The 22,635-nt window shown below is 41.1% G+C and overlaps 1 protein-coding gene across 4 annotated transcripts in view; it reads right to left on the bottom strand.

Moving 5' to 3' along the window:
- The window catches only part of LOC308266958 (putative RNA-binding protein Luc7-like 2), a gene marked incomplete at both ends in the record, with an annotated part of 71,739 nt that overhangs the window by 14,303 nt on the left and 34,801 nt on the right, over positions 1-22,635 (bottom strand). For all 4 annotated transcript variants that reach the window (XM_080701351.1, XM_080701352.1, XM_080701350.1 and 1 more), the window contains 3 exons: positions 2,147-2,290; positions 10,113-10,223; positions 11,973-12,071. In XM_080701351.1, coding sequence (XP_080557477.1) covers positions 2,147-2,290; positions 10,113-10,223; positions 11,973-12,071 — 354 coding nt within the window. The remainder of the gene's footprint in view (positions 1-2,146; positions 2,291-10,112; positions 10,224-11,972; positions 12,072-22,635) is intronic.

The raw sequence follows: 22,635 nt of genomic DNA, 5'->3' as shown, positions 1-22,635 counted from the left end.
TCATAGAAGATCAGGAATGTGGCTTAGTGGTACAGTGCCAACTCAGCAAGCCCAAGGCCCTGAGATGATCCCTAGCACTGAAAGGAAAAAAAAAAAAGTCATGCAAGAAAATATAATAAGCTTATACCAAGAAATTTTTTTTCTTCCTTTTTGTGGTACTGGGAATGGAACCCAGAGGGATTCTACCTCTGAGCTACACCCCCAGCCCTATTTTTTTTTTAATGCAGTACTAGCAATGGAACCCAGGGCATTCTACCTCCCAGGTACACCCCCAGCCCTATTTTTTTTATTCTTTATTTTGATACAGGGTCTCACTGAGTTGCAAAGGGCCTCACTAAGTAGTAGCTGAGGCTGTCCTCGAATCATGATCCTCCTGTCTCAGCCTCCCAAATGCTGGGATTACAAGCATGTGTCACCACACCCAGCTATTCTTTTTCTTTTTTTTTTCTTTTGTGGTACTGGGGGTGGAACCCAGAGGCTTTCTACCTCCGGGCTATACTCCCAGACCTTTTTTATATTTTATTTGGAAACAGGGTCTCACTAAGTTGCTGAAAGCCTAAGTAGCTGAGGCTGGGTTCAAACCCGTGCAATCGTCCTGTCTCAGCCTCCCAAGGGCGGGGATTACAAGCGTGCGCCACCACGCCCGGCATTTTATTTTTTGAAACAGGGTCTCACTGAGTAGTGAAGGGCCTTGCTAAGTAGCTGAGGCTCTCCGTAAACCACAATTCTCCGGTCTCTGCCTCTCAAATGCTGGGATTACAAGTGTGAGTGACTGTGCCTGCCTCCAGCCTTCTTTTTTATTCTTTATTTTGAAATAGGGTCTCACTGAGTTGCAAAAGGGCCTAAGTACCTGGTGCTGTCTGCAAACCGTGATCCTCCTGTCTCAGTCTCGCAAATGCTGGGATTACAAGCGTGCGCCACCATACCTGGCTTCCAAGAAATGTTTTCTAATGAATATGTAAGAGCATGACTATGCTGTCATAAAAACTATAGATACTTTTACCACTCTCATCCTGTCCTAGACTGCTTCTCAGAGGTCAAAGGTCAGTCCCAAATGGCTACATCAAGAAACTACCCTAACAATTCTACTAAAGATACAGAATACGACTGTATAAAAAGGTCTGTTCAGTGTTCATTTCTATAGTTTTTGTTAAAAACTAGCTGTAGCAGTTTTTACACTGTACATCAGGGCATGAGGAGGAAGCGGAAGCCGCCATGCATGCAGGGGAGTATGGGTCATCTACACTGTTACAGCTTCCTTCCAGTGCCTTTTTTCTCAAATATCTTTTCCTCCTCCTTGGAAATATGGGCGTGGCATACAAATGATAACATTCCCCATTGAAAAGCAAAGTTGCATTAAGAGAAGAGATCAAAGTTTTCATCCCGAGACTCACGTGTCTTTTACTCACCCATTTCATTTGTATGAAGCTCATTAATTAAAAATAAAAACCGGAGCCAGACGTGGCGGCTCACGCTTGTAATCCCAGCATTTGAAAGGCTGAGGACAGGAGGATCTGGGTTCACGGACAGCCTCAGCTACTTAGTGAGGCTTTTTGCAACTCAGTGAGAACCTGTTTCAAAATAAAGAGTAAAAAATAGGGCTGGGGGTGTCATTTGGAGGTAGACCCCCCTGGGTTTCATCCCCAGTAGTGGAAAAATTTAAAAAGAAACTCTCTCTCTCTCTCTCTCTCTCTCTCTCTCTCTCTCTCTATATATATATATATATATATATATATATATATATATATATACATATATTAAAAACAGAGCCAGGAGTGGTGGTGCACGCTTGTAATCCCAGCATTTGGGAGGCTGAGACTGGAGGATCATGGTTTGCAGACAGCCTTAGCTACTTAGTGAGGCCTTCTGCAACTCAGTGAGACCTGGCTTCAAAATAAAAAATAGGGCAGGGGGTGTAGCTCAGAGGTTGAATGCCCCTGGGTTCCATCCCCAGAAAATAAAAAAAAAAAAAGAAAAAAGAATAAAAACAGGGCTGGGGTGTAGCTCGGAGGCAGAATGCCCCTGGATTCAATCCCCAGTTCCACATACACCCGCCCCCCCCCAAATAAAAAAATATATATGTATATGTATATGTATATAAGATCTTTGAGATGCTATTCTATCTTTACTACTATTAAGAATTTACCTCTGCTTCTCTTTTCTTTGCCCGTGCTTTCTCTACTTCATCCATTACTTTCTGGGATTCTTCCACGTTGCCTTCAGCTCCTAGTTGTTCCACCTTAGCTAACAATTTACCAATTTCTTCATTTAATTCATGAACACGTTCTGCCTATAAAAAAAACAGAAAAGCAGATCATGACTAAACACAACATTGAACTTCAAAGTATTTAAGAAATGCTTAGTAGTAGGGCTATAAATAATGCTTTTTGAGCATATCTCAAGTGAACTGCTGAGACACCGGGAGATTTCGATGTCCTGCCTTTCACTTCAGTAAGGTCAAAGATACTAGCGATTTCAATGTAACATCCACTTTCCAGCATCTACTTGGGTGTATTCCATGTGCACACTGTTTCTTCTATGACCTGGTTCTCCCTATATCCTGAAACCATCTTTTGCTGCTCTCTCACCTTGTAATATGATCCCAATCATATTCTATTGAGTCCTCCACACATACGCTGTTGTTGTCAGCCTCTGACACTGGACATACTGTTCTCTTTTCCTCGGCTGTCATCCTTCACCAGCCTTGCCTGCCTACTGGATGTCTACTCATTCAACAAGATGGGACTCAAAGAGTCTTTTCTGTGATGGATTTCTGAAGAGTTACAACATCCCATTCCCATTTAAACACATTAAGAACAGATGGCTATATCTTCCTTCGTGCCTTTCAGTTTTGTTTTGTTTTCAGTATTGGGGATAAAAACCCAGAGGCATTCTGCCTCCAAGCTATATCCACAACCCTATTTTTTTTCCCTTTATTTTGAAACAGGGCTGCACTAAGTTGCAGAGGACCTCACTAAGTAGCTGAGACTGGCTGCAAATCTTCAATCCTCCTGTCTCTGCCTCTCAAATGCTGGGATTACAAGCGTGTGCCACCACATTCAGCTTTTGTATCTTTTTTTGACAATTAACCATTACATGTATCATACAACTTTAATAGTTATCTGTTTTCATGTCTCTAATACAGCCAACATAGCACAGGTTCAAACATAAGTTAAAAAAATGAGTCAGACATGATTGCACATGCCTCTAATTCCAGTATTTGGTCGTCTGAGACAATAGAATTTGACACCAATCTCAGCAACTTAGACCCTATTTCAAAGCAAAAAGTAAAAAAGGTCTGGGAGTGTAGCTCAGAAGTAGAATGCCCCTAGGTTCAATCACCATTAGTACATAGGCGCGCGTGCATGCGTGCACACATGCGCGTGCATACACACACACACACACACACACACACACACACACACACACACACACATTGGCACCCTGGAAAGCAATAGGTGGATACAATTTATGAGTTTCACAGATCGAATTCACTGCTAAACCAAACATCCTTACTTAAACCTGAATTCATGTTCCCATCTGAGAATAATTCTTATCCCAGAAAATTATGAGAAATGAAAAAATGTGCTTAGTATGTCTACTATACAGCAGTGTCAATTTTATTTTTGTTTTCTGGTAGCTTTTGAGCTACATGCCCAGACCTTTCTGTTTTTGTTTTAAACAGGGTCTTGCTAGGTTGCTGAGGCTGTGAACCTTCGCCTCAGCTTCCCATGTGCTACAATTACAAGTGTGCTCCTTATTCTGTAATGCCATGCCTGGCTAGCAGTACTGATTTTATTGATTTTGTTATTGATTGTGGCACCCCTCTCCCTGACTCATTGTTTTTAAATAGGATTAATTCTTGTTTTAGCATTTAATATGCTCTTCCTTTTTATGTGTATATGTGGTTCTTGGGGTTGAACTTCTGAGCTACGTTCCAACCCTTTATGAGATTTTTTATTTTGAAACAGGGTCTCACTAAGTTATCACACACTGGCCTGGAACCTGCGATCCTGTCTCAGCCTCCCGAGTCCTGGGATGATAGTGTGTGTAACAGTGCTCAGCTCTTCTCTTCTTCATACCATTGTCATCCTGGGAAACGACTTCACTCCTACTGCTTTAAGGGTACAGAATAGTCTTTTTCCTTTTGTGATACTGGGGATGGAATCCAGGGGCGTTCTACCCCCATCCCTATTTTTTATTCTTTATTTTGAAGCAGAGTCTCACTAAGTTGCAGAGGGCCTCACCAAGTATCTGAGGCTGGCCACGAATCTGAATCCTCCTGTCTCAGCCTCCCAAGTGCTGGGATTACAAGCGTGAGTCACCACGCCCAGCACATAACAGTCTTTATTCTGACTACAAAGTACTCAGTCTGATACAGATATTAGTCCCAATAATCTTTATTTCTGAAAGTTCCTTCATTCTCAAATATTGCTTCCCTCAAAACAATCCCCAAATCTATTATCACTCTCCTCATGTTTCACCAAAGGAAAAATTTATTTATCTAAAACCTGTAAGTATTTTATCACAGAGTAGCTGAATTGATATTCAAAGATCTTCACCCTTTCCTGTGTATTATCTTTGCCAAGAAACTGAGTACCATGTATTCTGACTAAACTTGGGCACCACCTGCTTTGGCTATAGGGACAGGAGCAAAAGTGACTCAAGGAAGCACTTGGTGACCAGGTGTGATGCTTCTGCCTCCGGCACCATCCTGAAAACATGGCCATGCCAGCCTTCTGAGCATGGTTCAGCAGCCTCCAGCTCAGCTGAGGCAGGAAGAACAGCACAGTCAAGTTTAGTCCAAATGATCAACTATAGAATAATTATACCGTCAAAGTCAGTGAGGGGTGTGTGTTTGTGCTGTACTGGGTCCTGAACCCAGGGGCATTCTATCTCTGAGATACACCCCTAGCCCTTTTTATTTTGTTTCAAAACAAGGTTTCACTAGGTCGCTGAGGCTAGTCCTTGAACCTGCCATTCTCCTGTCTCAGCCTCCCAAGTAATGAAGTAGTATACAGTATATAACCCATATGATTTGGGCTCTCCCAAGCATTTTTGGAACTCTTTTAACTTTTAGTTACTAAATCCCTTTAGGGTTTTTTTCTTGGGAGGGGGGTTAAGGGGAGAGGTAGTAATAGGGATTGAATTCAGGGGTAGAACTCTACCACTGAGCTGGACCATGAGCGCTGTTTCAAAATAAAAAAAAGAACCTGGCTGCCAGGCATGGTGCTACCTGCCTTTAATCCCAGTACTTGGGAGGCTGAGACAGGAAAATTGCAGGTTCAAGACTAGCCTCAAGCTGGGCGTGGTGGCGCATGCTTGTAATCCCAGCATTAGGGAGGCTGAGACCTGGAGGATCTTGGTTCGAGGACAGCCTCAGCTACTTAGTGAGGCCCTCCGCAACTCAGTGGGACCCTGTTTCAAAATAAAGAATAAAAAATAGGGCAGGGGGTGTAGCTTGGAGGTCAAATGCCCCTGGGTTCCATCCCCAGACCCGCAAAAAAAAAAAAAAAAAAAAAAGACTAGCCTCAGAAACTTGGTGAAGACCCTCAGGAACATAGACCCTATTTCAAAATAAAAAATAAAGGCTAGGGGTATAACCCAAAGGTAGACTGCCTCTAGGTTGGGAGGGAATAGGGAGTCAGATAAAACATAAAAATAAACTTAAAAAAATAATACTAAGATTTCCGGGAAGATGGCAATGGAGAAAAGCGGGGCTTACGAGCCCCACTAACAACCAATCTCTATTACCACAAAATCAGCGTCTTTCATAGCTAGAAAACACCATCAGCAGAGAAACAAAAAATGTAATTACAAGGGACAGAGAAAAAGAGGGCTGGAAAAACGAGACACCAGAAAGAAACCAGATCGCAGTGCTGCGGCCAGAGCCACGGAGCGGAGCGGCGCAGGTGCCATCTTCCCTTGCAGCACCAAGCCCCAGAGAGGAGGGGGACTCAGAAGGGAGCTCAGAGCCACAGAGGAGATACGTTGGCCTCACGCCCGAGGATGCGGCAGCAGCGCCTTATTGCCGGCGGCAGCGGCGAGTTCATCGGATGACTCCAGCCAACGCATTCAACAGCCCACCAGGCTCCAGAGAGGAGCGGCGGACAGCAAGCCGAGTGTACCAATAAAAAAAACAAAAGAATGGAGAAAGAAAAAAATAATAATAATGGTAAGCCAGGCTTGGCACATAATTGTAATCCCAGTACTTGGGAGGCTTGAGACAAAAGCATTGTGGTTTGCGGACAGTCTCTGCTACTTAGTGAGGCCTCTGAAACTTAGTGAGACCTTTTTTCAAAATAAAGAATTAAAGCCGGGCATGGTGGTGCATGCTTGTAATCCCAGCACTTAGGAGGCTGAGACAGGAGGATCACACAGGTTCAAAGCCAGCCTCAGCTACTTAGTGAGGCTCTCAGCAACTTAGTGAGACCCTGTTTCCAAATAAAATATTAAATAGGTCTGGGAGTGCCAAGACTTTGCTGCCCACTCCATCTCGGCATCTACATGTGCGAGAATCCATGTAGTCATCGGCGATTAGCCCCGAGAGAGGGCATCGTCTCCGGCCAAAAAACTCCTCCACTCTTAGATATTCTTTCATAACTACTATTCTTTTAGTAATGATTCTTTTAACTTTCCACATGAAATTGCTCCGGTGGAAAAAAGATCAGGACTGTGAGTGAAAATTGAATCCATGTCCTTCCAGTAAACTTTCAGCCTTGCTCAAATGGTAATTAGATGAGCCTTGTTCAAATGGTAATTAGAAGCAGCATTCCAGTCCACCTTTGACCTTCAATACAGCACACCACCTGGTTAAAAATAGCTATGTCAAAACAAAGGACAAATAAAAATAGATGTGTAAAGATGAAAGAAAGAAAATGTGAAAATAAGAAAGTATTTTGTATGAAGAAGAGCTTATCCTGAGATTGGCCCGAATGGGAAAGAGAGAATTAGGGTAATCAGAAAAGAAAGTTGCAGAGGGTTAGTGATAGGAATATGGATTATTAAAAGAAGGAAAATGCTCAGCTGCTAGAGAAATATATCTGACAACTAAATCTAAAGACTTCATGTTATTTCTTGGTGTTTACCTGCTAAACTGTGTCATGAGTTTGTTTAAGTTTTCAGACAGCGGATAGTATTGCAGACAAAATCCAGCAGACATTCATCGAAATTCCCTAGATCATCATGAAGGAACACGGATTTTCCTTAAGATAACTATATGAAAGCTGGAATCTCGGACTTCGTCCCCCATTATATATAAAGGAGGACATTGGACTAAGCCCTAGGAATGAAAACTCTTAAAAACTGGATTCTTCGAGTGATCTTAAAAACTAAATTCTTCAAGTGATTTTGGGTGTGACTTTTAGCCAAATAGAAGCCTCTGCAGCTGCAAGGCCAAAGGGGGCTGGGCTCCCAGGCACAAGACCCACCTGAGATAATGGGACTGATTTCAAACACAAAGACCTGGGATATCCCAGGTTTTTACTTTTGTCTTGTTCAGGGTTGGTAATTTGCATGTGTATCTCTCTTTTGTACCTTGGGTGTTTTGCACTTCTTTTTACTAGAAATTCACTGGGAGAGGGGAAAATATAAAAAAATCTTGTGTCCAAAATAAAGTGTTCGATTGCACAAGAAGCATCGATCCATGTCAGGTTCTTTTTAAAAGCGCCTATCATAGGATTATTTTCCTAGGAAAGAACCGCTACAGATAAGAATCTGTAGAAAATCACTCTGTCCTTCCCCACCTTTACTGAGACCCTCGACCGCGAGCAAACTCGCGCCCCATTGGACTAGCCACGAGCAAACTCGCGCCCCATTGGACTAGCTGGCTTTCGGCATGGGAGTATAGCCCAGGGTTAGAAAAGCCCCTGGGTTCCACCCCCAGTACCACAAAAAATAAGCAAATATAAAATAAAATAAAATAATTTTTTTTTAAAAAGAGGGCTGGAGGAGTAGCTTGGAGGTAGAATGCTGCCCCTGGGTTCCATTCCCAGTACTTCAAACACATACATAAATATATACATACATATACACATAAAAACAATCACTGGGTATAATGGCCCAAGCCAGTAATTCTAGTACATGGGAGGTTGAGACAGGAAGATGACAGGTATGAGGACAGCCACAGCAACTTGAAAAGACTCAACAATCTAGTCATACCCTGTTTCAAAAATCAAAAGGGAGCCGGGCATGGTGGCACATGCTTGTAATCCCATATTTGGGAGGCTGAGACTGAAGAATCACGCTTCACGGCCAGCCTCAGCTACTTAGTGAGGCCCTGTTTCAAAATAAAGAATTAAAAAAAAAAAAAAATAGGGCAGGGGATGTAGCTTGGAGGTCAAATGCCCCTGGGTTCCATCCTCACACCCGCAAAAAAAAAAAAAAAAGAACATCAAAAGGGTGAGGGATGTAACTGAGAGGTAGACAAATCCTCTGGTTCAATTTCCAGCACTGCAAACAACAGCAAACCAGCAATTTGAATAGAAAATGGGCAAAGATACAGGCAACACATTTAACTACAGAGGACACGTAGACAGGGAACATACATGTGAAGACAATACTCAAGCTCATTAATCATTTGGGAAATGCAAACGGAAAGCAATGGTATCTCTACACAAATGAAACATAGTAACACCATAAAATGCTGGCAAAGAATTAAAGAAAATGTTACACAGGGTTGGTAAGTATAAAATGATACAATAGCTCTAAAAGCTTGACAGTTACTCTCAAAACTACAATTATATTTACATGTTAACCCACTAATTACATTCTTGGCCATTTATCTCAGAAAAATGAAGATATGTGTCCTTGTGGCTGGGCAGAATGACAAAAACCTGTCATCCTAGAGCTTGGGAGGATCACAGGTTCAAGACTAGCCTCAGCAACTTAGTAAGATATTCAGCAACCAAGTGAGACCCTGTTTAAAACAAGAAAATAAAGAAGAGATGAAGGTTTAGTTCAGAGATAAAATGCCCCTGGGTTCAATCCCCAGGACAAAAAAAAAAAAAAAAAAAGTACGTCTATACAAAAATCTATGGACAAATGGTTACTGCAAGCCAGGAGTGGTGGCGCATTTTTGTAATCCCAGTACTCGGGCAGTTGAGACAGGTTTGACAGCCTCAGCAAAGTAGTGAGACTCTCATCAATCTAGTGAAACCCTGTTTCAAAATAAGAAATAAACAGGCTGGGAGTGTAGCTCTGAGGCAGAATGCCCCTAGGTTCAATCTTCATAAAAATGGTTACTATAGCATTTTTATTAGCCAATAAGTGGCAAATATCAATATCCTTCAGTCCTTGAATGTGTGAATGGTATCAATACCACAAAATACTACTCAGAAATAAAAAGGAATGCAGTGCTGATGCATACAACTTGAATTTCAAGAAGTTATGTTCAGCAAAAAGAGCCAAGTGTGGTGGAACAACATCCTTGTAATCCCAGCACTTGGGAGGCTGAGACAGGAGGATCGCAGTTCAGAGCTAGCCTCAGCTACTTAGTGAGGCCCTTTTGCAAATCAGTGAGACCCTGTTTCCAAATAAAAACTAAAATAAACAGGGCTGAAGGTATAGCTCGGAGGTAGAATGCCCCTGGGTTCCACCATCAGAACTGCAAAAAAAACAAAACAAAACAAAAACAAAAACAAAAAAACTACCTAGTGCACATGTCTATTAGTGCAACATCCATACAGAGATAAACAATAGATTAGTGGTTACCAGGGATAAGGGATGGGGGAATGGGTATTACTATAAAGGGGGTAACACGAGGGAGTCTTGTAGTAATGCCATGGTTAAGTATCTTAATTGTGGTGGTAGGTGTGAAGTTTATAAGTGACAAAAATCACACAGAGCTATACAGAACTCATGCATACAAAAATAAATACCTACATAACTGGTAATTCTGGATGAAATACAAGGATTAGACCAATGTCAAGTGTTTTTTAATGTTATGTTTCTGAAAGACATTAATTAACATTGGGTAAGACAAGGGAGAATACACAGGATTACATACACATGTCTTTGCAATCTCACAGAAATCAATTTCAAAATACAAACGCAAAACAGGAGTAGTGGGTTACCACTATACTTTGTACTAATGAAAGGATTAAAATTCTTACCTTTGCTGCCACTTCAGCACTTATCTCTTTTTGAGTTTCTGCTAACTTTTTCTTAGCCACTTCTGTTCTGCGGTCACAATCTGCAATGAATGACTGCAGATGATCCATGGCCTACAACATTTAATTTTAAAAGGTTACTGCCAGAAATTCAAATTTATTTAGAAATATCTTTATTAAAAATATTATCTACCTATCTATCATCTCTTTGTTGTGGTATTGGAGAGTGAACCCAGGGGCACTATACCATTGAGCTGGGTCCCCAGCCCTTTGGATTTTGAGATAGGATCTCACTAAGTTGCCCAGGCTAGCCCTTGTGATCCTCCTACCTCAGTCTCCAGGGTAGGTGGGATTACAGTTGTATGCCACCATGCCCCACTAGTCATTTTTAAAAATGCTATCATGGAGGTAGGTTGGCGGCACAAGCTTACAATCCCAGTACATGGGAGGCTGAGTCAAGAGGACTGCAGGTTTGAAGCTAGCCTCAGCAAATAGTGAAACTCTCATCAACCTAGTGAAACCCTGCTTCAAAATAAAAATACAGCCGGGCATGGTGGCGCATGCTTGTAATCCCAGCATTTGGGAGAGGATCACTTAGCTACTTAGTGAGGTCCTCCACAAGTGAGACCTGTTTCAAAATAAAGAATAAAAAATAGGGCAGAGGGTGTTGCTCAGAGGTCGAATGGCCCTAGGTACCATCCCCAGACCCGAAAAACAAAAACAAAACAACGGGCTGGGGTGTAGCTCAGAGGCAGAATGCTCCTGGGTTCAATCTTTAGTGCCACAGGGAAAAAAAAGAAAAAATGCTACCATGGAAGTAAAAGTAATAATAATAAAAATAATAAATCTAAAAGTACTATTTTTCTTCTCCCATCAGGCAAAGAGTAAACAAAATAATTCCAGAAGAGACAAAGCTATAAGGAAACTGTCACTTTCATACTCTGCAATGTGTTTTTTTCCTTATCAAAAGCTCTATAAATGACCTCTGACTTACAAAGTTTGTTCAAAGAAAAGAATCATGTTGGGCCAGGAGGTGTGTTGATATATGCCTGTAATCCTAATACCTGAGAGGCTGAGACAAGAAAGATTGCAGATTCAAGGCCCACCTTAGTCACTTAGTGAGACCTTGTTTCAAAAATAAAATAGGGAAGGGTTGGACCACCAAAAAAAAATAGGGCAAGTTATAAATTATATATGTATTAAGACCCCAATTTAGTAATATAAAGTAGAAGAGAAAAAAATGAAAGACTATATATAAAATGTTAACAATTACTTCTGAATGTTATAATAGTTTTAAAATTGTTCATATTCTGCAATTTTCAAAAATTTCACAATGGAAATGTTACTATTAGGAAAGCTTACCCTTTTTTTTCAGAGAATAAACACTAAGAATTTTAACAATGTTTACAATGGAAAATTCCAGCTTAATACTTAAAACACTACCTACCTAACAGGTTTGCAGCCAGCCTCAGCTATTTAGTGAAGTTCTATACGATTTAGTGAGATGCTGTTTCAAAATTTAAAAAAAAAAAAAAAAAAAAAAAATAGGGCCCGGGCGGGGGGCATAGCTCAAAGGTAGAATGCCCTTGAGTTCAATCACAGTACCAAAAAATTAAATAAATAAGTAGATGAATGAATAAAATGGGACTGAGGGTATAGCTTGGAAGTATATCCCTGTACCTTCCCCCAAAAAAAGTTTTTCAAAAAGAGTACATGATCTGACTTAAGTACTATACTACATATAAAACGAAGATAACTTGATTAATTTTTACTATTGGAATAATAAACCATATTTAAAATGCATACTCATATTCAAAATGTTCCATTGCAAAAGACAATACCCATTAAAGCAAAACCACATACATCAAGTTCAAAGAAAAAATCCTGTTCTTTGGATGCGATTTCATAATCTGCTCTTAAAGCCAGGTCATGGACTTTCAGACATTCACCAAGATCCATTCTCTGGGGGAAGAAAAGAAAAGAGGTATTAATTAAAACAGAGAACTTGCTTTTCAAAAATTCATTAATAGCCATAGTTATCTTCATAATATATATTAAGTCATATAGAAACTTCTTTATATCTGTACCTTCAAATTGTAAAATTTCATAGACAAGTAAAAACTGAACTTCAAGATGAAACAGCATCAACTGTGTCTACCAAGAGATGGAAACAGCAATTATTTTTTTACTTATGAACAAACGGCCAATGCCTGGTGTGGTGGTACACATGCTTGTAATCCCAGCACTGGGGAGGCTGAGACAGGAGGATCGCAGAGGTTCAAAGCCAGCCTCAGCTACTTAGTGAGGCCCTCAGCAACTTAGTGAGACCCTGTTTCCAAATAAAATATAAAATAGGTCTGGGAGTATAGTCCAGAGGTAGAAGGTCCCTGAGTTCCATTCCTAGTACCACACACACACCAACAAAAGAACAGATGGCCACAGAAAAACTTTTCAGAAAAGGCATCAGTACTGCAGCACATTTAATGCCATATTATAACACAGAAAAATAAAGCTAATTTAAAACTAAGCTAGCTAGGCATGGTGGCACACGCTTATAATCCCAGCATTTGGGAGGCTGAGACAGGAGGATCACCATTCGCTGACAGCCTCGGCTATTAGTGAGGCCCTCTGCAACTCAGTGAGACCCTGTTTCAAAAATAAAAGAATAAACCAGGCGTGGTGGCACACGCTTGTAATCCCAGCGCTTGGGAGGCTGAGACAGGAGGATCATGCAGGTACGATGCCAGCCTCAGCTACTTAGTGAGGCTCTCAGCAATGTAGTGAAACCCTGTTTCCAAATAAAATAAAAAATAAGGCTGGGAATACAGCCTGGAGGTAGAAAGCCTCTGGGTTCCACCCCCAGTACCACAAAAGAAAAACCAAACCAAACCAAACAAAAACAAAAATAAAAGAATAAAAAATAGGGCTGGGTATGTAGCTTGGAGGTAGAATGTTCCTGGGTTCTGTCCCCAGTACCACAAACAAAACAAAAAAACACGTGCATCCCAAATTGCTAAATTATGTTCCATGTTTTTTGAAGGACATGTTTGAAAAATAAAGACTAAATCTTCAAATAACAGATGGTAGTGGGCATGATGGCACACGCTTGTAATCTGAGTACTGAGTACCTGGAAGGCTGAGACAGAAGGATTGCAGGTTCATGGCCAGCCACAGCTACTTAGTGAGGCCCTTTGCAACTCAGTGAGTCTGTAAACAGTAGCGTGATGTGGTTGTGCACGCTTGTAATCCCAGCATTTGGGAGGCTGAGACCAGAGGATGGCAGTTCATGGCCAGCCTCAGCTACTTAGCGAGGCCCTTTGCAACTCAGTGAGACTGTTTCAAAAATAAAAAGACTGAAAAATAGGGGTGGGGGGCGTAGCTCAGAGGCACAATGCCCCTGGGTCAGTATTGCAAAACAAACAAAGAGTAATAGCCCAGCACAGGGGCACATGCTTGTAATCCTAGTACTTGGGAGGATAAGACAGAAGGGTTGCAGGTTTGTGGCCAGCCTCAGCTACTTAGTGAGGCCCTCTGCAACTTAGTGAGACTCTGTTTCAAAATAAAGAATAAAAAACAGGGCTGGGGGGGGGGGTAGCTTGGAAGTAAAATGACCCTGGGTGAAATCTTGCTATATGCAAGAAGGAAAAAAAAAAAAAAAAAAAGAAGAAGAAAAAAAAAAAAGGCTGGTAACCCCAATACAGATTCCAGATAAGAATCTATGTGAACTAGTAAAGAGACAACTTCTTAATAAAACCCAGAATAAGTTCACAAAGAGTAAATATCCACCAGGGAAATTAAGATACTGTTACTGAACTAGGATCCTTCTACAGAGAATTCTCATTATAGACATTACTTACCAAACAAGAGCCTTTTCACCTGAAATAAAAATCCCTGAAAATCTGCCCATTTTCACACCTGTGTGTAGACAAATGACCAAAGCTTTCATAAAAGCCTTTTAGAGAATTTTCAGTAACCTAACAAAACCCGTTTCAAAACAATAAATAAAACCAAGCTAGGGTTGTTCCTCAGAGGTAGAATGCACCTGAGTTCAATTCTCAGGACCATAAATGAATAAGTAAGTTAATAAAAATGGGGTTAGGAGTATAATTCAGAGGTAAAATGCCTCTGGGTTCAACTTCTAGGTAAAAAAAAAAAAAAAAGAATATGACATGCTGGGTATGTTAGTGCATGCCTGTAATCCCAGTACTTGAGAGGCTCAGACAGAACATCACAGGTCTGAGGTCAGCCATAGGAACTTAGAGAGAGCCTCGTTTCCAAATAAAAAATAAAACGGGGTGTAGCTTAGAAGCTCAGAGGTAGAATGCCTTTTGATTCAATCCTTACCAACACACATACACAAAGAAGCACATAATATGAGCAAATCTCTACTGAAGGCTACTTTCTTAATTTTTTGCCATACTGGGGATTAAACCCAGGGGCATTCTACCTCCGAACGACACTCGCAGCCCTATTTTTTACTCTTCATTTTTAAACAGGGACTAAATTGCAAAGGGTCTCAATAAATAGCTGAGGCTGTCTGTGAACCAGAATCCTGCTGTATCAGCCTCCCAAGTACTAGGATTGATTGCAAGTGTGCCACCACATTGGCTTGAAGGCTAATTTTAAAAACAAACCCTGCCCTCCAAAAACATGTATTCAGCTGTGCTACAACACTTCAAAAGGGATGTGAATAGCCCAGTGTGGTGGTGCACACTTGTAATCCCAGCATATGGGAGGCTGAGATGGGAGGATTGCAGTTCACGGACAGCCTCAGTTATTTAGCAAGGCTCTTCACAACTGAGACTCTGTTTCAAAAAAAAAAAAAAAAAAAGACTAAAAAGTAGGGCTGGGCGGAGTGTGGTGGTGCACGCTTGTAATCCCCCTGACCTGGGAGGCAAAGACAGGAGGATCGCGCAGGTTCAAAGCCAGCCTTATTTTTTAATTTAGAAACAGGGTCTCCTACACCAGTGAGGCTGGCTTTGAACCTGCGCGATCCTCCTGTCTTTGCCTCCCAGGGCAGGGGTATTACAAGCGTGCACCACCACACCCGGCAACCAAAAGCTTTTTATTCTTCCTCCCAACTCTGAGATTTTAAGCCTTTTTTTTTTTTTTTTATTTTTTGTGGTGCTAAGGATGGAACCCAGAGGCATTCTACCTCTGAGCTACACCCCCACCACTATTTTATTTTTTATTTGGAACCAAGGCCTCACTAAGTTGCTGAAGCTGGCCATGAACCTGTGATACTCCTGTCTCAGTCTCCCAAGTACTGGATTACACAGGTACGTGTGTGCCACCATGCCCAGCTATGACTATTTGTAAAAAGCAGTATTTCTCTGTAAAACTGTACTACACTTAAGTTCTTAATCACAAAAATGTCATCTATAGTGCCCATAAAGTTTTCCTTTAAGAAATAATAAGGCTTGGTGTAGTGGCTCACACCTGTAATCACAGTTCTTGGGAGGCTGAGACAGGAGGGCTGTAGATTCAAAGCCAGCCTCAGCAATTTAGTGAGACCCTGTTTCCAAATAAAAATTCAGTCTGGAGATGTAGCTTGGAAGTAGAACATCCCTGGGCTCCATTTCTATCAACACACACACGCACACGCACACACACACTATTAAGGAAAGCTATTGTAAATGCCCTCATCACCCTAAAGAATGTAGTCAGTGTTTGTTATACCATACAACAGAGACAGAGACAGAGACAGAGACAGAGACAGAGACAGAGAGAGAGAGAGAGAGAGAGAGAGAGAGAGAGAGAGAGAAGAGGAGAGGAGAGGAGAGGAGAGGAGAGGAGAGGAGAGGAGAGGAGAGGGGAGAGGAGAGGAGAGGAGAGGAGGAGAGAGATTGTGTATGTGTGTTTACTGGGGCATTCTACCTCCAGTCCTATTTTTATTTTTGAAACAGAGTCTTGCTAGGTTGGTGAGAGTTTCACTATTTGCTGAGGCTGTCCTGAAACTCATGATACTCCTATCTAAGCCTCCAAATTTCTGGTATTACAGACATGTGCCACTACGTCCAGTACCAACAGATTTCTTTTTTCTTTGGTATTGCAGATTGAACCTAGAGGCATTCTACCTTCAAGCTATGCCCCCAGCCCAATTTTAAATTTCTTTATTTGAAAACAGGGTCTCATCAGATTTCTAAGAGCCTCTCTACATTGCCAAGGCTGGCTTTGAACCTGCGATCCTCATGTCTCAGCCTTCCAAGTACTGGATTGCAAGCACAAGCCACCAGGCCCAACACCAACAGATCTTCCTTCCCTCCCTCCCTCCCTTCCTTCCTTTTGTGGTACTGGGAATTGAACCCAGGGATATTCTACCTCTGAGCTAAATCCTAAGCCCTATTTATTATTATTTTTGAAACAGAATCTCACAAAGTTGTGGAAGGCCTCACTAAATAGCAGAGGCTGGCCACAAATCTGTGATTCTCCTGTCTCAGTCTCCCAAATACTGAGATTACAAATGTGCTTCACCATGCCAAGCTACCAAGAGATTTCTTAATTTACAATTTTAACTCACCCACCACCTTTTTTTTGGACCAACGAGATGGAACCAAAGGGCATTCTAACTTTGAGCTAAAACCTCAGGTGTATTTTATTTTCAAACAGTTGCTCCGTTTCTGTATTTTTGAAACAGTTGCTCTCTAAGCTGCTGAAAACTTAAGTTGCTGCGGCTGGCCTAGAACCTATGATCCTTCTGTCTCAGCCTCCCAAGTACTGGAATTACAGGCGTGTGCCACCATGCCTGGTTCAACAACCTTTATATGTATTTTCTCAAGCTTAGTAGTTCATGGGATGATGTATTTTATTTTATTTCATAAAACAAATGATGTCACAGAAGTGTTTCTCATCCTGGACCTGGGATGTTTCACATTATATTGATCAAAGTTTTAAGAAACAGCCCATCCAAATGCCTAAAGACTGAACCGTGAAAACCTCCTAGGTGTTTTTAGCACACAATGTTGAGAACCACTGGCTGATTTAGTTTATTCCCACTCCTTGCAGAGAAAGAATGACTTAGGGTACTTGTTAGAAAAACTGCTAGTACAGTCACCTATCATAGCACCTAAAAGTGATCCGCAGAAGATACTCAAAGGTACCTTGTAGCAGCCATCTCCTTCACCAATATCCCCATGGACAGGACAGTTCCATCTGTTCTCAGCCAAAACTTGAAAGTAACATACACACTGTGCCTCTGTGTTTAACCTAAACACCTCTGTCTCTATAGCAAGAATTTAACTCCTACTCCAAACTCTTTTTGTTCTTTTCATTGTGTAGGGATTGAACCCGGGGGTATTCTACTTCCAAGCTACATACCCAGACCTTTTCTATTTTTTTGTTTCTGAAACAGGATCTCCCTAGGTTGCTGAGAGTCTCATTACGTTTCTGAGGCTGCCCTTGAACCTGTGATGCTTCCGTCTCAGCCTCCCAAGTACTAAGATTACAGGCATGCACCACCAGGCCTGGCTCAATTATTTTTAAACTTACACTATACAACCAACCAAAAGAAGAAAAGCAACTATGTGGTTTAAGAACAAAACAAAGGACATAATTAAACCACAGCAATACGGTAAGAGTTTTTTGTGACAGCAGAGCTGGGGAGATTGGCCTTGGAGGACAGGGCTACATGGGCAGGAAAAATTTTACTAACCTATGGCCTTTCATCTGCTGTATCCTTTGTGTACCTGTACCTGGGACACAGGAATCTTTGATAAATAGCTTGGAAATAAAGTACTTATCTCAGGGACCCAGCAGAACAGGAAGTATAGCAACAAGTCTTTCAGAACTGTAGACAGTCATGTATTGTCCTCTGTCCAAACAACTAAGCACCTATTCTGGCATTGCGCCGAGCGTATTTAATAGTTAAAATAAATTTTTTTCAAAAAAGCCAAAGGAAGCTGGGTATGGTGGTGCATACTTGTAATCCTATACTTGGGAGATTGAGACAGGAGGATCACAGGTTCAAAGACAGCCTCAGCAACTTAGTGAGGCTCTCAGCAACCTAATGAGATCCTGTTTCCAGATAGGAAATAAAATCAGGCTGGGGGGCCAGCCGTGGTGGCGCAAGCTTGTAATCCCAGCATTCGGGAGGCGGAAACCAGTTACTTAGGGAAGGCCTTTGCAACTCAGTGAGACCCTGCTTCAAAAATAAAAAGACGAGGACTTCCGGGAAGATGGAGACAGAGAAAAGCGGGGCTTACAAGCCCCGCTAACAACCAGTCTCTATTACTACAAAATCAGCGCCTTTCATAGTCAGAAAACACCATCAGCAGAGAAACAAAAAATGTAATTACAAGGGACAGAGAAAAAGAGGGCTGGAAAAACAAGACACCAGAAAGAAACCAGATCGCAGTGCTGCGGCTGGAACCACAGCGCAGAGCAGCGGGCGCCATCTTTCCTTGCAGCACCAGGCCCCAGAGAAGAGGGGAACTCAGAACGGAGCTCAGAACCAGAGAGGAGATACGCCAGCCTCACGGCTGAGAACGTGGCTGCAGAGCCTTACTGCCGGCGGCAGTGGCGAGTTCACCAGACAGCACGAGACCAACGCACTCAACAGCCCAACAGGCTCCAGAGAGTAGCGGTGTACAGCGAGCCGAGAGGGATTCGGCAGATTTTTCGGCGCAGAGAGCATCTAAAGCTCCCAGTGGCTGGGCTCAGCACACCCTGCAGGGACTCAGAGCAGAGCTCAAAACCAGAGAAGAAATACGCCACCATCACGGCCGAGGGCGTGGCAGCAGCGCCATATTGCCACCAGAGGCAGCAGCGAATTCACCGAGTCCACTACAGATCCATCAGCGCACTCAACAACAGTGAGTCAAATTGCGGCCCCTAGAGAAGAAATCCCAGTACTGCACTCCCAGGAACTTGACCCAGTGGGGGAGTGGCGGTGGCAGAGATATCACACCATAGGAGAACACCCAACCTGGCACCCCCCTCCATGGTCTAAAGCAGCCTCAAATGACTCCCTGGGTCTGAGACTCTGCGATACAACCTAGTAAAGTAGTAGTGGGGACTTAGATACCACAGACTCAAGATCCAGAGCACCTTAAGTGAAGTCTTAGTGACCCAAGGGAAGAACCCAGAGAAGGCACAAACTTCCGAAATCATGGGAAAGAGGAATAACAATGGAGCAATGAATGCCCACAACCCCACAACATCAGAACCCGATAAAACAGAAATTCAAAGATTTCTAGAAGATCAAATCAGGAAAATAACTGTAGAAATGATAGAGGTGTTTCGAAAAGAATTCAGAGAGAGCCAAAAAGAGATAAAGGATGCAATTAATGAAGTAAAGCCCTCAATTCAAAGTACAAACAACCGATTAGACCACATGGAGAATAGAATCTCGCTCTTAGAAGATAATCACTCCAAAAATCAACACATAGTTTCTAATTTAGAAAAAAAAATCCGACAGCAGGAATCTGACATTGAAGAAATATGGGCCCATTTTAAGAGAGCTAACCTAAGAATAATTGGGATAGAGGAGGGAAAAGCAGGTGAAACCAAAGGGATCAACAATCTCTTCAAGGAAGTGATAGCAGAAAAATTTCCAAACATAGAGCAAAAGGTTGATACACAGGTCCAGGAAACTTATAGAACTCCCTTTAGACAGGATCGGAGAAGAGGATCACCACACCACATAACTGTCAAAATGACAAATGTGGAAGCCAAGCAGAGAATCTTAAAGGCAACAAAAACAAAGGGCCAAGTGACATTCAGAGGCAAACCAATTAGAATCACTCCAGACTTCCCAAACCAAGTCATGAGAGCCAGAAGGGCTTGGAGTAACATATTCCAAGAAAATAACTTCCAGCCAAAAATTTCCTGAAAGAAAGTAACTTCCAGCCAAAAATTTCCTACCAAGCAAAACTTTCTATCAAATTAGATGGGGAAATAAGAAGCTTCCATGACAAACAGAAACTGAAGGAATTCGTGTCTTCAAAACCAGCGCTAGAGAAAATACTCAAAGAGATTAACTACAAAGAAGAATTAGGTAACACACACCAGAACCAGAGAAACAAGATTTTCCATCCAACAGACAACTAAGATTGGTTATCTGTGGAGATTCATTATTTATGTTAGTCTTCTACATACCTCTAAATGATACTGTTTGCCTTTATTGTTGCTAATTTTTAGAATTTCTTGTTGGAATATTAATATACCTTCAGAGATAGCATTTGGAAATATTTTATCCCATTCTATCAGTAACTTTTAACTCTGTTTACATTGTCTTTGGATATACAATATTTTTTTTATTTTTTAGGGAGTTTGTTTACCCTTCTGTTGCCTGTGCCATTGAAATCATATCCAATAAATCACTACCAATTTCAATGTTGTGAGGTTTAATGATCCAGATGTTCTTCTAAAGGTTTATAGTCTTAAGATTTATATTTATGTCTTTTATCTATTTTGAGTTAATATTTGTATATGGTGTTAGGTAAGGGTCCAATTTTATTCTTTTTCATGTAATTATTATTTTTCAACAATATTTAGTTAAAAGATTATTATTTCTTCCACCAAATGTTCATGGAAACCTTGTCAAAAATAACTTGACAATATATGGAAGAATTTAGCTCTAGGCTTTTATTTAACTCCAATGGTTTATATATCTGCCTTTAAAACAGTGCTACACTGTTTCAATTATTGTAGCTTTATATGGTTTGAAATCAGAAAATATACATCTTCTAGCTTTGTTCTTTTTCGAGATCGTTTTGGATAACTAGAGTCCATATTCCACATTAGGATAGATTTTTTTCTGAAAAATAAATAAATAAATGTATGATAGCTTCACCAAAAAAAAAAAAAAAGAAAAAAATATTCTCTGGTAAGAAATAAAGCAAAAAGAAATACTGAAATGTTATCTTTAAGTCATCAAAAGCTTGGTAGCAGACAAATGAAACTGTTCTGTGAGATTATCATTGTTAATTTTGGACAAATTGCTATAATACTAGATGTCAACCACTAAGTCAAGCATGGGAAGGAGGGATGAGGAGGGAATGGGTGGGGATCGGGTAGGGGCTAACTGGGCGATGTGTGCATGTATGTCTACAAAAGTTTTTTTTTTTTATCCCATTATGATGTATGAATACAGTGCACCAATAAAATAAAAAAATAAGGCTGGGAGTATAGCTTGGATATAGAATGTCTCAGGGTTCAATCCCAAATAAACCCTTCTAAAAAAAAAAAAAAAAAAAAAAAAAAAAGAGCCAAAAGAAACAACTACCTGCCACTGTAAAAGTGAATGTAAGGGTATTTATCCAAGAGAATAGCAGGTTACATGTATAGCCATGTTTATAGCAGCATAATTCACAATGATCAAGTTATGAAACTGTAAAAGGTATCTATCAACAAAAGAATAGAAAAATGTGGTATACATTCATAATGGAGTTGTACTCAGCCCCGAGGAAGAATAAAAGCATGCCCCGATGGAGAATGTTAACTCTGCAAGACCCCAGACATCTAATTAAGAACCACTACAGCCTGGCACGGTAGTACACACTTGTAATCCCAGTGCTTTTGGGAGACTGAGACAAGATGATCAAAGGTTCAAGACCAGCATCAGCAAATTAGTGAGGCCCTCAACTTCATGAGAAATAAAGAATAAAATAGGGCTAGTGGTGTAGTTCACAGACAAAATATCCCTGGGTTAAAACACCAGTCCCCCCCGCAAAAAAAGCTACTACCCAGGAAGCTAGGATAGAACCACTCTAATGATGAACCAATTTGCCAGAGACTGCGCCTCTCCTCATCAATGCTGACTTTATCAGGAATGGTGCGACGGTGTCCCACCACCAAACAGACTGCTGCTATTCCTGCTACTCTTTTTAAATCAGTGAAACTGAACAAAACAAAATTGAACAAAAACTGAACAAAATTAAATTTGGTAAGTTATCCAAATTTAAAATGACTAGGATAAAAGTCCAGAAGAGTTTCCATTTTAAAAATTCAACAAGTAATTTACTTCTGAAAGTCTCCAATAAATTTATTTAAGTCTTAGACTGAAAATGGCAAAAATGATGCTTAATTTTAACGTAATGAATTTTGTCCTGCCTTGTCTTCTCCATTTCAAATATATTTCTCCATAACACTAAGAAGGGCGTGGTGGCGCACGCTTCTAATCCCCGCGTTTGGAAGGCTGAGACGAAGGACTGCGCAGGTTCAAAGCCAGCCTCAGCTACTTAGTGAGGCTCTCAAGCACCTTAGTGAGACACTGTTTCCAAATAAAATACAAAATAGGTCTGGGAGTGTAGCCCAAAGGTGGAACGCCTCTGGGTTCCATCCCCGTCACCACAAAAAAAAAAAAAAAAAAAAAAAAATCTCCATAACGCTGATGCTAATAAATTCTCTTAAACCCCCTGTAATTTATACTGTTTTTGTACAGATTAACAAAAATGATTCAGTGAAGTGCTTCTTTTTAATTTCTGAAAGTGAAATTCCATCTCCCCAACCACACTCTGGGTTCCATGAGAAAAATGGTCTATATTTTTCTTTATCTACAAAGTAGATCAGATTTTGTATAACCCAT

The sequence above is a fragment of the Muscardinus avellanarius genome (assembly GCF_963383645.1).
Source record: "Muscardinus avellanarius genome assembly, chromosome: 9".
In the NCBI taxonomy this organism is placed as follows: domain Eukaryota; kingdom Metazoa; phylum Chordata; class Mammalia; order Rodentia; family Gliridae; genus Muscardinus; species Muscardinus avellanarius.
The sequence above is the reverse complement of the archived record's forward strand: the minus strand, read 5'-3'. Positions and strand labels throughout refer to the sequence as shown.